Source organism: Meriones unguiculatus, chromosome 1, assembly GCF_030254825.1.
Source record: "Meriones unguiculatus strain TT.TT164.6M chromosome 1, Bangor_MerUng_6.1, whole genome shotgun sequence".
NCBI classification, from domain to species: domain Eukaryota; kingdom Metazoa; phylum Chordata; class Mammalia; order Rodentia; family Muridae; genus Meriones; species Meriones unguiculatus.
In genome coordinates, this window is record NC_083349.1 from 144,870,192 (window position 1) to 144,885,506 (window position 15,315).

Here is a 15,315-nt window from a genome sequence, read left to right on the forward strand (position 1 = left end):
TCTCCAGTCACCCTCCCGCCCCTCCCCCAAAGAGCAATCCTCCTGCCTCAGCGCCCTCACCAGCCCAGCTTCTGTCCACTGGCTCTCTCCAGGAGCCTGCCCTGCCCCGCCCGCCAAAGCGAGAGCCCCCCCCCCCCCCGCAGCCCCCCACCCCGGTCTGCCCTGCCCGGCCCGGCCCGGCCCGGCCCGGCCCGGCCCGGCCCGGCCCGGCACTCACCAGACGCCGAAACAGCCGCTGCAGCTGCGCCGCGTCCTCGCGCAGCCTGGCCGCCACGCGGCCGCGGGTCCTCGCCGAGCGGCAGCGCAGGCGCCCGCGGAGCAGCGGCCGCACGTACTCCACCAGCGCCCGCCGGTGCAGCTCGGCCACCAGCACCTGGGGACAGCGGGGGCCCGTCGTCGCGCGCTGCCCTCTCGGGTGGACGCTCCCTCCCTCCCAGAGGACCCAGCTCCCCCAAAGCCAGACCGCCCCCCTGCTCCTACCAGAAGAGCCCACACGGCCGCTCTCCCCCAACGTGCCCCACCCCAGGCCTTCCCAAACTCTTCCCCGCAGGGGTCCCAACCCGGCCCTGAACCCCAGTTTCCAAGGGCCCCAGGCGGGGCACCGCCCACCTGCTCCCAGACCCCCCACTTGGTAGGGTCTCCCTCCCCCAGGAGGGGAGCACTGCCCTCCGCGCACCTGGTAAGGCTCATCCTGCATCCTGCGCAGGGCCAGGGCCTGTGCTCCAAGTGTGCCCACGATGCCATCCAGAGCCTCGGAACTGCTCAGCCACCTCCTGCGCATCAGCTTGTTGAAGTGCGGCTGGGGAGGATAGTGTGGAGGGGAGGGGTTCAGCCTCCTCTCTCCACCCTCCCTCCTCCACCTTAGGAAACCTTTTCCCCCCACTTTTGATTACGGTAGTACAGGCTGGCCTTGAACTCTTGATCTCCCATCCTCCACCTCCTGAATCCTGGGATTACAGATGGGTGGCACCGTGTCCGGCTGGGAACAACTTATTAAAACTTTTCCCAAGGGAAGAACACAGGCTGTGTGGTGGTTGAGGGCATATCAGGGAGCTGCTAGCCCCTGCCTTCCTGGGACTCACAGACTGACAGTGTCAGAACTGAGTTCCTGAGCTGGGCCTGGTTAAACACGCCTGTAATTCCAGCGCTCAGGAGGCAGAGGCAGGGGGATCTCTGTGAGTTCCAGGCTAGAATGGTCTGCAAAGCGAGTTCCAGGCCAGCCAGGGCTCCACAGGGAAACCCTGTCTCGTGGGTAAAAACGGAGGATTTCTTCCCCCTGGGGAGGGAAATCCACGGTTCGGAGGACTGGGAGGATGTCAGATGGGTGAGCAAAGAGGAGGGCTACATGCCGTCAAAGGTGCAGAGTTCAGACAGCCACGAGTCTGTGAGAAATGGCACCGAGATCAACATGGCCAGAGAAAACATTTATATCCTGTTCAGGGCTCAGTTCAAAATGAAAACTGGAGGCTGGGTGTGGTGACACATGCCTTTAATCCTGGGACATGCCTTTTAGTTCCAGGAGGCAGAGGCAGAGGCAGAGGCAGGCAGATCTCTGAGTTTAAGGCCAGCCTGGTCTACACAGTGAGTTCCAGACATAGTGGAACCCCATTTTAAAAACAACAAAAACTGGGGACCCTCCTTCAAAAACTATTAGGACTTTCAGAACTTTGTTCATCGTCTTTATCATCACCATCATTTTGGTTTTCTCTGTGTAGCCCTGGCTGTCCTAGAACTCTCTCTGTAGATCCCAAACTCAGAGATCTACCTGTCTCTGTCTCCCGAATGCTGAGATTAAAGGCCTGCACCACCACTCAGCTTTATCATCATAAAGTCAACCTCTCCATCACGGAGCAACATCCTAATCCTTTCTGCTTTCAGAAAGTCATGTACCTCAGGCTACCCCCCAACTCTTATGCAGCAGACGATGTTCTCAGGTTTTCCGAACCTCCTGCCTCCACCTCCTGAGGGCTATGACCATGAGCAGATGCCGCCATGGTCAGTTTCACTCTATAGGTTTCGTTTTGAGACAGAGTCCTCCTGTGCAGCCCAGGCTATTCTCCATCTTGGGATCCTCCTGCTCCAGCCTCTCAAGTCCTCAAAATGTGGAAAGGAGCTCATTAGGACTTTTAAGGAAGTGACAACAGAGATTTAGGCCAAGCCTGGCCTTCGGTAAGCCTTTAATAAGGCTGCTGCATGATGGAGGTTCAGGGATAAGGGTGGCCCAACGGGCATGGCTAGAGCAAGCGAGGACTCCTAGGGTGTGAAGACAGTCAGCTTGCCCTCGGCAACACAGACCCATGGTGGGTAACAAGTGGGAGAGGAAGAGGGTCAGGCTCCCACACCGCCTGACACATGCCAAAATGTGTGCATACACATGTACACACACACACACACACACACATGTACACATATATCCACACGTACACACATATATGTACACGCACACACTCACCAGTGTGTTTGAGCACAGCTCTGCAACTGTACAGGCTGAACGCTCATGTCGGCTCTGCGGACGCCCTTTCTGTGGTTCCTCCTCTGGGACCCCATGCCAGCTTTATCTCCCACACTCTCCCCTCCCTCTTTCTCAGATCTTCCTAGGCCTCTAATTTGTATCTCAAAACATAAAATGTGAGAAAAGATGAAGAGCACAGACTGAGCGTGGGGACTCCTGCCTGGGGGCCTGGTATTGGGAAGGATGAGGCCAGATCTGAGTTACATACTGAGTTCCAGGATAGCCAGGGCTTCATAGAGAGACCCTGTCCCAACCCCTCCCCCCACATCAAAACAGGAGTTCAGCCTCGCATGGTGGTGCACAGCTTTAGTCTCACACCGAGGAAGCAGAGGCAGGTGAGCTCCAAGCCAGCCTGGGCAACATAGTGAGGCAGGGATTCAGTGAGGAAAGAGTTGGAGTGTGGCTCAGTGGTAGAGCCCCTGCCTAGAATCCCCCAGTGAGGGGCTGGAGTGTGGCTCAGTGGTAGAGCCCTGCCTAGAATCCCCCAGTGAGGGGCTGGGGTGTGGTTCAGTGGTAGAGCCCCTGCCTAGAATCCCCCAGTGAGGGGCTGGGGTGTGGCTCACTGTAGAGCCCCTGCCTAGAATCCCCCAGTGGGGGCTGGGGTGTGGCTTACACCTAGTGTGGAAAGCCTGAGCTCAGTCCCCAGCTCCTTAAAGGGGGAAAGCAAAGCTTTGGCATATCCTGCTGCTGTTAAGTGTTTTGGGAGAGAAACCAACAGTACTGGAATTCTCCAGGACTCCTCCTCCTCTTCCTGCCCATCCTGCAACAAATGGGGCTACAGCTATACTGGACACGTTGACTCTGAGCTCCTAGACTCAGGCGATCCTCCTGCCTCAGCCTTCCTCATAGCTGGACAAGTCACTATCCTGCTGTATTCTATCTATCTATCAGTCTGTCTATCTATCCATCCATCCAGGTATCTACCTGTCTTTGAGACAGGGCAGCTGTCTGTGTAGCTCTGGCTGGCCTGGAACTCGATTTGTAGACTACCCTAGCCTCAAACTGCCTCCTGAATTAGAAGGATGAAAAGGGTGCCCCACCACTGCGGGTGGCGAAGGACCGTATTTTAACTTGGGATAATCTGGGGACTTCTTCCTAAGAATGAGATAGTTGAGTTAAGATTTGGAAGAATCAAGGAGGGTGTCCCACAGGGCTGTGAGAGCACCCAAGCAGAGGGAGGCGCAAGGCCTGGGACCCAGAGGCAGGAATGAGTTAAGGAGTATGGTTATGAGTTAAGGTGTTATGGTGCCTGTGAGTGGAGGCTCAGAGGGGGCCATGCAAGGCTTCTGGCTCTCTCTGTCACAGAACTGGGAGTCTAGGATGAATTTGGGCGCGCAGGGTCTATTAGACCATCTGCTGAGTGGCTTTTGCCCCCGGTGTCCATCTTATCACCTCACCCCTTCACAGCATCTCAAGAGGCTCTGGGCATAAGGAGGCATGAACTTGGGGGACATCAGTAGGGAACAGGCTGCATATGCCAGTTAACGCTGGCAGCTGTCCGTCCACCCCCCCTCAGCCACATCCTCCCACCTCTTCCTTCCTATGCCCCCTTCCCCTCCCTCAGATACCTCCCCCCCAGCCCTCCCTGCTTCCCTGAACGCTGAGTCACGGGCTACAAGGAACTGTGGGGGGTGATGCCAACCCATTCTGGCACTAGTCCCACCCTAGTCCCCTGCCTCACTCACCTGTAGTTCCTGGAACAACAATTCCGAAAGGACACGATGGCAGAGTCTGGTCACGCGGTCCAGAGCCATGGCTGACGCTTCCCTCGCGGGCTCACTCTCGGGGGGGCCCACCCTGGCCAGCCGCTCAGCCAGAGACCTGCAAGGACCCACAGGGCTCAGAGTCAAGGCCACCCAGCCCCCAGCGTCCCTGTTGTGACCCCAGTTACTGAAGCTGAGGCAGGGGGATGTAAAGTTCAAGGCCAGCCTGAATGGGTCTGGAGAGATGTTTCAGCGGTTCAGAGCGCCCGAGTTCAGTTCCCAGCACCACAGAGCAGCTCACAACAGCCAGACTCCAGTTCCACGGGATCCCACACCTTCTGGCCTCTTGGCCTCTGAGAGGACTGTGCTCGCACACACACACACACACACACACACACACACACACAGAGAGAGAGAGAGAGAGAAGGAGAACAAAATAAATCTTTTTTAAAAAAGACAGACAGAAGCTGGGTGTGTTGGTACACACTGGGAGGCAGAGTCAGGCAGATCTCTGTGAGTTTGAGGCCAGCCTGGTCTACAAAGGATCGACAAGGCTACACAGAGAAACCCCGTCTTGAAAAACCAAAACAAAACAAAACAAAGTATAAACAAAAAACCAACAATGACCCCCCCCCAAAAAAAAAAAGAATGGAGCCATGAGAGAACTCTGGGTACTTGTGAAGAAACTCTAAGAAACCAAGACAAGAGTCCTGTGACCTCAGTTTCTTAAAAACCGCAGACTTGTTCCTGGGTTATGCTTTTGCTGCCATCCCAGGTGAAGTGGGTAGGAGTAAGGTCATGTCAGATTATTTGTTTATACGCCTCTATGAGGAGACGTTTCTGCCGTGAGCGGCTCGTCTGCCACGGGGGGTGGGGGGGAAGGCTTGTTGCAAGCTTAACTCACGTGACTCCTCTTAACCCTCAGAAACTGTCTGAAGCTCTGAACAAAGCTGGCTGCTGCCTGAGGCTTTATTCTGCCTCATTTACAGCTCCCCTCTCCCAGGTCCCACTGTCTCCAGATTTTTTTCCCCCACGGAGACAGGGTTTCTCTATGTAGCTATCCTGGAACTCACTCTATACGCCAGGCTGGCCCTGACTCACAGAGATCCACCTGCCTCTGTCTCCTGAGCTCTGGGATTAAAGGTGTGCGCTGCCACCACCTGGCTATACTTACGTGTTTGAGCGCATTGGGAAGGGTAGAAAATGCCTGTCAGGATATATGCACATAATGTTAACAGTACTGATTTCTCCAATCAGGCCAGAAGGTGGTAAAGATGTGTTTCGCTGCCCAACCGTTTATCATCGTCGGCAGCAGCAGCAGCAGCATCGCTGTCATCATCATTTATTATTATATTTTTGGGGTGTGCCTGCCATGGCATATGCATGAAGGTCGGAGCACATCCTAAGAGAGCCAGTTCTTGCCTTCCCCATGTGGGTCCCAGGAATGGAACTCAGGTTTTCAGATTTGTCTACAAGGGATTTCTCCGCTGAGCCATGAATCCCCAATTTTATAAAAGCCATTCAAGGGGTGCAGCTCAGTGGTAGCATGTACTAAGGAGGGTTGAGGTGCTGGGTTTGAGCCCAGCCACAGGAATAAATCAACAATGCCCAATATGGTGGCACTCGCTTCTGGCTTCTGCTCCTGGCACCGGGGAGGCAGAGGCAGGCAGAGCAGAAATTTATGGTTGTTTTCAGAGACACATGAGACCAGTCCCAGAACTTAGGAGGTGGAGAAAGTCAGAACTCTGTGAGTTCAAGACCAGCTTGATCTACATAGTAAGTTCCAGGACAGTCAGGACACACATACCCACGCACGCACGCATGCACGAGCACATGCACACACACACACATATGTTTATTGCATGCACATGTCGGGGCCAGAGGTGAAATAACAGGTGTCTTTTTCAGTTGCTCATGGACACAGTGGCAAAGGCCCTTAATCCCAGCACTCAGAAAGCAGAGTCAGGTGGATCTCTGTGAGGCTAACCTGATCTACAAAGGAAGTCCAGACAACCAGGGCAACACAAACAAACTGTCTCAAAAAAAAAAAAAAAAAAAAAAAAAAAAAAAAAAAAAAAAAAAAACAAAAGAAAAAAAAACCCTCTCTCAAAAACAATAAACAGAAATCTTTGTGTCTGGGTGTTTTGCCTGTATGTATATCCGTGTCCACCATTGTGTCCGTGCCTTTGGAGGCCAGAAGAGGGCATCAGATCCCTTGGGGCTAGAGCCATAGACTGGGAATGTAGGTTCTGGAAATCAAATCTTGGTGCCTTAAAGGACAGTCAGTGCTATTAACCACTGGGCCATCTCTCCGCCCCCACTTTATTTTTTGGTATAAATGTGTGTCGCTTTTACAATGGCTACTGGGAATCCTGACCCAGCCCTTCAGAAGTGATTTCTTCCTTCATCCATTGGGTATAGCCCCTATATGTATCCAATTCTAACGCATCAATATTCTTCATCAATGGATGAGTCCCACACTCTGGACAGGCATAGCTCACCACCCCCGCCGTCTCCAAGATCCAATGCCTCTAAAGTTCCACGTGCGCTCCCCCCGGACTCAGTGACACCCACCCAGGAACCTATGTCCTCAGCTCAGCTTATCCAAGACTCCCACACGCTGTCTCCACGGTGCCCTCACCTCAGCGGCGGGCCACAGTTGACCAGTGAGATCGTCCTGCTGATGTAGTTGTCAGAGGGCAGCTCACGGATCCCCGGGTTCTCGTGGAACCGCTCCACTCTCTGCTGGAAGCTGACAGGAGGGGGGCAATGGGCAAACAGATGACACAGCCTGCTGAGCCAAGGTCCCACGCCTGGCACTCAGCTGGCATTTAAAGCAGATCCTGCTCCCCGGAATCTCTGACCCTCCTTTTCTTAACTTCCAATCACCCCCTCCAAGTGCTGGAGATTGAACTCAAAGACTCTTATGTGTTAGGCAGCGAGCCCCTCTAGGACTGAGCCACACCCCCAGCCCCTCACTGGAGGGTTCTAGGCAGGGGCTCTACCACTGAGCCACACCCCCAGCCCCTCACTGGGGAATTCTAGGCAGGGGCTCTACCACTGAGCCATACCCCAGCCCCTCACTGGGGGATTTAAGCAAATGTTCCACTGCTGAGCCATGCCTCCAGGATTATTGTTGCCTTTCTTTTCTTCTTCTTAAAGATTCGTTTTATTTTGAATTATGCATGTGTCTCTGTGGATATGGGTGCAGGTGCCTGGGGAGACCATAGGTTCCCTTGGAGCTGGAGTTACAGACTACTGTAAGCTCCCTCGCGTGGATACTGGGATTGAATTCAAGTCCTCTGGTACACACTCTTTCATCCTGACTAGCTCAGTGTGAACCAGATCTGGATGGCCAGACCCCTCAGACGCATAATCTTCCCCATTGCCCTTACCTCTGCAGGAACTCTGCCAGCCCTCCCAGGCAGCAGTGCGCCATTCTCTCCCCGAACTCCTGACTGATGTGGGGTGCTCTCTCTGTGTGCTCTTCCAGCAGCTGTTTTGACCAGGAGGAGAAAGAGAGACACACTGCGGGTTCCACCCCCTCCCGCCCTTCCCGTAGCCCAGGCAATCACCTGCCTCCTCCTACCTCACACACATCCTGGGCCAGGTTGCTGGGCCGGTAGTTCATGCTGCCCCACTGTTCCTCATCTTCCTGCAGCACTCGAAGAAGGGCTGCTCGGGTCTGAGCCTGCAATGGGCATGAGCCAGCAGAAGTCAGGTACAGCCTGGGCCCTTGCTCTCTCCCCACACCCAGCCTCCCCTTGATGCTTCACCGTGAAGTTCTGGGTTCAAGCCACAAACTCCAAGGTCAAGATGAAGCATGGGCAGAGAAGCTGGCCCCAAACTCCCAGCTTCCTCCTTCCCTGTCTGGGCTCTAGGACTTCATACTAAAACCCTAGGACTTGGTTTTGGTTTTTGTTTTTGCTTTAGATATATTGACCAGGCAAGGGTGGTGTTGCATGCCTTAATCCCAGCACTTGGGAGATAGAGGCAGGCAGATTTCTGAGTTTGAGGCCAGCCTGGTCTACAGATGGAGTTCCAGGACACCCAGGGCTACACATAAAAAGCCTGTCTCGAAAACAACAAAAAGCCAAAAGCTAAAGAATGGATATGTGGCTCGGTGGTGAATCAACTGCCTAGAATCCCCCAGTGAGGGGCTGGGGTGTGGCTCAGTGGTAGAACACCTGCCTAGAATCTCCCAGTGAGGAGCTGGGGGTGTGGCTCAGTGGTAGAGCACTTGCAAAATGCCCCTGCAATATATGGGGTACACAGAAAGAACTCTAGAGGTTCATATCTGATTCCCTGGTCCAGCGGAGTGTCAATTCAACAAGTGAGAGTATTTTGACATATGTGATTCCAGCAGACCCTTAATTAACTGCTTGTTTTATTTTGAGATAGACTCCCACTATGTAGCCCTGGCTGTCCTGGGCTCCCTATGTAGACCAGGCTGGCCTGAATGCACAGAGATCTACCTGCCTCTGCTTTCTGAGGGCTGAAATTAAAGCTGTTCTCGTGCAACCTTGGTCATTCATCGCTTTCTCTGCTCAGATGTGTGAGCATGTTGCACAGATGCCAGTCTGCTGTGAGCATCTGGGCCTTGCACTGAGACTCTGGGAATGGCCTTCTCTTGCGACGTGGGTTGAAAAGTCTGAACCTACCAAATCTTTTTGTGCTTGGGAGGTGACATAAAATGTGGAGAAATGGCCAGGCATGGTGGTGGAGGCAGTGATCTCAACACCAGGGAGGCTAAGACAGGAGTCAAATAGGGAGACCCTGTGTCAGAAGAATAAAGTTAAGAATAAAAAGAGAGTGAAAGATATGGGGGAGGAAGGGAAGGAAAAAGGACGGAAGGAAGGAAGGTCTGCTATGGATCTGACAGGACTCCGGTCACCACAGGGAAAGAGAGATGGAAACAGTGAGTAGACAGGGTGGGGTGGGGTAAAGTGGGAGGGCGGGGCAATGGGGTGAGGTGGGGGGGGGGACACGGTGGCAGGAAGCCTTCCAAGCCCGACGTGACCTCCCTCTTTCTACAGAATTCCTCCCCGTCGCAAGAGGCAGAGTCCTAGGTACCTTCACATCGGTGACACATTCATCTTCCAGACCTCGAAGCGTGCCAGCAGACAGGAGGGGCCCCAGCTCCCCATTCTCCAAGGCAACCAAATCCACCAGGCCCAGGATCTCCCTGCGATGGGGAAGCAGGAGACAGAGAGGTCTGTGAGAGGTGGGGCTGGACCTTAGGCTCTTCCAGGAGTCCCCACAGCCACAGCGTTGGCGGGCCTGGACCACTCCCTTCCTCTCCTGGGACCAGCCTTTCACATCTCTCACAGGAAGTGTTTAGAATTATGTCTCCCTTGGCTCCAGTACTCGGAGTTAGCTCCGTGATGGATGGTGTCCGGGCAGGACTTAGCTGTCAAGTTCAGGCATGACGAGCTGATGGGGGAAGCCTTGCTCAGGATCAGCTTTGCCAGGCGGAGCCCCCCCCCTTCCCTCTAAACTTAGGAGCTTAGCCTCACCTGGCCCTGGCAGGGTGAGGATGGGGCTTCCCAGCCCAGCTTGGCGCTTTCCACACCTCCCATCACCCACCCTCACGAGAGCTTTCCTTGTGCGGTCTGCTTGCTCAGAAATGCCATCTCCCTCTGACTCCTGGCCCATGCCTTATTGCTTCCAAGAGCTTTTCAGGCTCACATCCTGCCTCTACCTGTCATGAATAGTCTCAGACCTCACTGACATGAATTCTAATGGCAACCAGCTGTTGCCTTCCTAGTCTTTTGATCACAGCGCTCTGACCTTTAAAGAAAAAAATTTTTTTTTTTTTTAGAGACTGTGTAGCCCAGGCTTGCCTGCAACTCACTGCATAGCCCAGGCTCACTTTGAACTCTTGATCCTTCTGCCTCCCAGTTGCTTCAGAGTACAAATGTGTGTGACTTTGCTGGGCACCTCACTTTGCTACATCCTTTCATCTCTGACGTGTGACTTGGAAGCAGCTAACTTCTTTCTCCCTAGGGAGGGTGTGAGGCCTAACCCGGGACCCCCGTACCACACCCTCTCCTCCCCTCTCGAGGATAGGGCACCTGGAGATTCAAAGAGGTAAGGCTCTAGAACTGGGAGCAAGGGTGCTGAGCAGTGACAGAGCCCAGTGACCCAAAGGGCGTGGAACACACAAGCAGTAGCCCTTTAGCACTAATGTGACAGGCTGAAAGAGCTGTAAACCTGTCACACCTTTAAAAAAAATTATTCTGCGCCTGGAGAGATGACTCAGCTGTGAAAGGCACTGGCTGCTCTGGCAGAGGACTTGGGGGTCCCGTTCCCAGCATCCACAAGGCAGCTCACAACTGCCTGTCGGTCCAGCTTCACTGGGTCCAATCCCCCCACTTCTGGCTGCCACTGGCATACACACGCACGCAAACACACAAAGATAAAAAGAAATCTTTTAAAAATATCTGCCTTGCCGGGTGGTGGCTGGCGCATGCCTGTAATCCCAGCACTCAGGAGGCAGGGGCAGGTGGAGGTCAGCCTGGTCTCCAGAGTTCCAGACAGCCAGGGCTACCCAAAGAAAACCTGGCTCAAAAAACAAACAAAGCAATAATCTGCCTAGCAGGCTTGCCTCTCTAGATACTTGGAGGGCTGAAAGGGGAAAATCGGAAGTTCAAGGCTTGCCTGACATACAGAGTTCAGATCCAACCTGGGCTATCTGGGCTAAGATCCTGTCTCACACAGAAAAAAAAAAAAAAAGTGGGGAGGGGGTTGAGGCTGTAGATCAGTGCAGACTGCGTGTTTACTATGTTAGAGCATGCAAGGCCAGGGACTTCATTCCCAGAACAGAGAGAGAGAGAGAGAGAGAGAGAGAGAGAGAGAGAGAGAGAGAGAGAGAGAATTTTGGCTTGTTTGCTTGCTTGCTTTATTTTGTTTTGTTTTTGAGGCCAGGTTTCCCCATGCAGCCCTGGCTGTCCCGGAACTCACTCTGTAGACCAGGCTGAACTCAGAGATCCCCCTGCCTCTGCCTCTCAAGTGCCTGGAATGCAGCCTGGAATACAGCCCTGGGCTACCGCACATGGCTGCATCCTAGAAACCTTGTATTTTGGGTTGTGAGTCCAGCCATTAACAGTGGAACCATCTCTCCAGCCACATTCTAGAATTCTAAGGCTCAGTAGTACTCAATCTGAGAGGCTGTGGAACAGAGATTTACCACGCTAAAATCTTGGCACTGGAAGGGTGGAGCTAGTCCTGCTCATGTTATCAGTGACCAGAAGGGTCCCCAGCACTGGACAGTGGTGCCGAGAACTCCGAATGAGAACATGCCATGGGGTTCTAGGTTTGGGGTGTGGAAGGACCACTGTGCTAAGAATTTGAAGTCCCCAAGAGGCAAAGCACCAAGATGTAGAGGGCCAACGCCTTAGGCCTGGGACAGTGACAGCCTCAGATGCCGTGAATGAGGAAGGGCCATCATGAGGACCCTTCCCCAAGGCCATCAGCTGAGTCCACCGAGGTTCCACCAACAAAACTGGTACAAGGTGGACGTTCGTGAGAGAAGGCCAGTAAGGGTCATTGGCCGGCTCCACTTTTGCGTTGTTTACGCCTGTAATCCCAGCACTAGGGACGGCCTAGGTTAACTGCTAACTGCCAACTTAGTAGAGGAGAATCCTCAACCAAGACAATCCTCAGATCAGTCTGTGGGGGGAGTGTCTTGTTACCTGACCGGGCGGGGGCCCCCATTCCCTGGGCAGCTGGTCCTGAGCTACACAATGAGTTAGCTGAGGTAGCTTGTCAGCCAGCAAGCCTCAGCCCTCCATGATTTCTGCTGCATTTCCTTGGCTGTGAGTCCCTTGGTCAGAGGTCACGCTGTGTGTGAGGAACAGCTAGCCAGCATGCCTTCAAATTCCTGCTTGAGTTCCTGCCCTGATTTCCCTCAGTGAGGGGCAGTGAGGATTGTGACCTGTGAGCGGAAATAAACCCCTTCCCTCCCGTAAATTGCTTTTGGTCAGTGTTTTTTTTTTTGTTTTGTTTTGTTTTTAAATCACAACAAACGGAATGAAAGAATAAGGGGGTGGTGGAGGAGGATCAGAAGTTCAAAGTGAGCTTTGCAAGGTGTCAGCACTGCAGCCAATGAAATTTATATGAGGTTTGATTATTGTTAATTGGAGGGGGCGGAAAAAGAGCGGAGGAAGAGGAGGAGCTGGCGCGGAGGCTCAGTGGTTAGGGGCACTTGCTGTATTTTGCAGAGGTTCCCAGCACCCGGGCTGTAACTCTGCCTCCGCGCGGGGGGAGAGGAGGGGCAAACAAGCGCCTTTCTCTGGTCTCTTCAGGCCCCAGCCCACCTGGGTACATGCATCTGCACAGACACACATGCATACAAACAAAAACAAAACACACAAGCCCAAAAAGCTGGGTATGGCGGTGTTTGCTTTTACAGCAGCCCTCAAGAAGCAGAGGCAGCCGGATCTCTGAGTCCAAGGCCAGAGTAAGCTATGCAGCGGGACCCTGACTCAGAAAACTCAAGCCAGCCGTGGCTACACCCCTAAATCCTACATCCCTGAGCTATCCCTAAATGCAATACTTGAACAAGGTGTCTGGGGGTAAGGCGCGCACAGCCCAGGGCGCCCCAGGCTCACCTGGGGTACACCTGGTTGTGCCAGTGCAGCAGCGCGTAGCGATCCGCCAGCGGGAGCCTGCGGCGCGCGGCCGCCCCGAGCCACTCGGCCAGCGCCTCGTGGTAGCCCCGCAGGTAGACGGCTCCGGCGCGCAGCGCCGCGGGGTAGGCGGGCGCCAGACGGCCCCGCACGGCGGCCACGTCCTCCAGCAGCCGCGAGCGCAGCGCCTCCAGCTGCCCGGCCAGAGCGCCGCGCGCGCCCGGCGCCGCCGCCTCCTCCAGCCGCTCCCGCGCCGCGCGCGCCACCGCCTCGGCCCAGCGCGCGCGCAGCTTGCGGGCCGCCCCGGGGCCGCGCCGCGCGTCCGCCGCCTCCTCCTGCAGCAGCACGCGGCCCAGCTGCGCCACCGCGTCCGCGCCCGGCCCCGGGGCCGCCAGCGCCTCCCGCACCAGCGCCCAGAGCTCGCGCTGCAGCGCCTCGTACAGCAGCGCCACATCCCGTGCGCGCCGCCCCGCGCCCGCCTCGCTCTCTGCCGGCGCCTCCGCCTCCAGCTCCAGGATGTGCTCGTCCGCGCGCGCTAGCTCGCGCCTCTGGATCAGGCCCAGGATCTCCAGCACTGTAGGGAGGGGTGGGGAGAGACAAAGGTGTCGGGGAGCGGGGCCGGTGCCTCAGTACCCTCAAAGTGAGACGGGGAGATTGGGGAGAGGGTAAGGGTGCGGGACACCCAAAATGAGAGGGTGTCAAGGCTCGGGATGGGTCCGCTAGTTCCTCTCCAAAAAGAGGGAGTGAGTGTGTCAACCCTGGAGACACTTGCCCTTCCCCGTCAGCCGCTGCACTCAGGAGAGCAGCCTAGATTCCAGAGTGCGAACACGCCACAAAAACAAAACAAACAGAAACAGGTGAGTGAGTAGTTCGGTGGGCGAGAGTGCATGCTGACACGGTTAACAACCGTAGTTCCATCCCCAGGACCCACACGGTAGAACTGATTCCTGCAAGCTTTCCTCTGACCTCCGAATACGTGCTGTAGCACAGACAGACAGACAGACAGACACACACACACACACACACACACACACGCACGCACTGGGGGGGGGAGCTGCCTGCAAGCCCTGGGGAGGTGGAGGCAGGAGGATCAAGAATTCAAGGTCTATCTTGGCTGCAGAGCAAGTCTGGGGCCATTCTGGGATACATGAGTCTCTGCCTCATAAAATAAATTTTAAAAAAGTCAGCAATGAGACCTCAGAAGGAACGTGGTGAAGGAGGGAGTTGGGGAAGTGGAGGTTGGGGGGACTGGGGCCAGGATTTTTGGAGAGGAAGCTGCTGGTTGGGGTAGAGGCCACAAGAACAGCAGGTGGCGCAGAGAGGAGGGACCCAGCAAAGCTGGGGGGTGTGCTCTCACATCTGTCATCCCAGCACTTGGGAGGCTGGGGCAGGAGAATTGCCTTGGGCTGTGTTCTGGGCTCCAGGCTAGGCTGAGCTACAGAGAGAGGGATCTGAAAAGGGCAGAGGCAGGGGGTGAGAGAGTCAGAAGGGGCTGGGCTGCAGAGAAGGGTCTCAGGTGTGGCTTCTGGGGGCGAAAGGGGTGCTTACAGCCAGGTAAGCAAAGGATGGAGGGGCCAAAGGCGAGGGGCCAAGGGGCAGGCTGGGCAGGGAGCAGACATGGGGTCCCAGAGGTAGGGTGGCCGTGAAGGTAAGGGCACACTCTAGGAAGGTGAGACACTGCAGGGAGGGAGTCAGAGGACTGAGAAGCCTTAGGAGGCCAAGGGGGAGGAGGGTCCCGTTGGCCAAGAGTTACCCTCAACACCTCCCCCCCCTCCACTTCCTCCCTGGCAGAGAAGCTATTTCCTGAGCAGCGCTATTTCTGCCCATCCGTTTCCAGAAGGCGGGGGCTCCAGTCACCCCCTCCTCACCTCTCTGCAGTGCCCTCCCAGTCCCCGGGGAGATGGGGCTGAAATAGCTTCTATCCAGGATGTGGAGGGCATCAGAGGACAGAGGAGGCTGCTGCATGAAGTGGGGTGGGGCTGAGATTCAGTGGGGGTTGGCACGGTCTGGGGAGGAGGATGGAGTTTGTGGTGGCTCTGAATAAGGCAGATTGGGGGAGGGGGGTACATTTTAGCATCAAAGTAAGCTTAGCATTGAGGTTTGTAGACCAAACAAGAAAGACACGCCCGATGGGGCAGATAGGTAATCCTGTCTGTTGGGGAGGCTGAGGCCCAAGGAAATCTAAGTTCAAGGCCAGCCTGAGCTACCAGGCAAGTATGGTGCCACACACCCAGCACAGTAATCCCAGAACTCAGGAGGCAGAGGCAGGAGGATCGCCCTTAAGTTGAGGGCCAGCCTCCTTCACACTGTGAGTTCACCCAGCACAGTAATCCCAGAACTCAGGGGGCAGAGGCAGGAGGATCGCCCTTAAGTTGAGGGCCAGCCTCCTTCACACTGTGAGTTCCAAGCTAGCCAAGACTACACAGTGAGACCTTCTCAAAGACCATACCGAGGCTGGAGAGACCACTCA

The 15,315-nt window shown here is 55.2% G+C and overlaps 1 protein-coding gene across 1 annotated transcript in view; it reads right to left on the bottom strand.

The window, feature by feature from the left end:
- Exoc3l2 (exocyst complex component 3 like 2) overlaps window positions 1–15,315 on the bottom strand; it is a 31,203-nt gene that overhangs the window by 8,063 nt on the left and 7,825 nt on the right. Inside the window, exons 3-10 of the mRNA XM_060368421.1 lie at window positions 12,828–13,419; window positions 9,289–9,400; window positions 7,805–7,906; window positions 7,611–7,711; window positions 6,857–6,967; window positions 4,198–4,333; window positions 677–799; window positions 218–373 (exon numbers count right to left, since the gene is read on the bottom strand). Of these exons, the coding sequence (XP_060224404.1) occupies window positions 218–373; window positions 677–799; window positions 4,198–4,333; window positions 6,857–6,967; window positions 7,611–7,711; window positions 7,805–7,906; window positions 9,289–9,400; window positions 12,828–13,419 (1,433 nt within the window). The remainder of the gene's footprint in view (window positions 1–217; window positions 374–676; window positions 800–4,197; window positions 4,334–6,856; window positions 6,968–7,610; window positions 7,712–7,804; window positions 7,907–9,288; window positions 9,401–12,827; window positions 13,420–15,315) is intronic.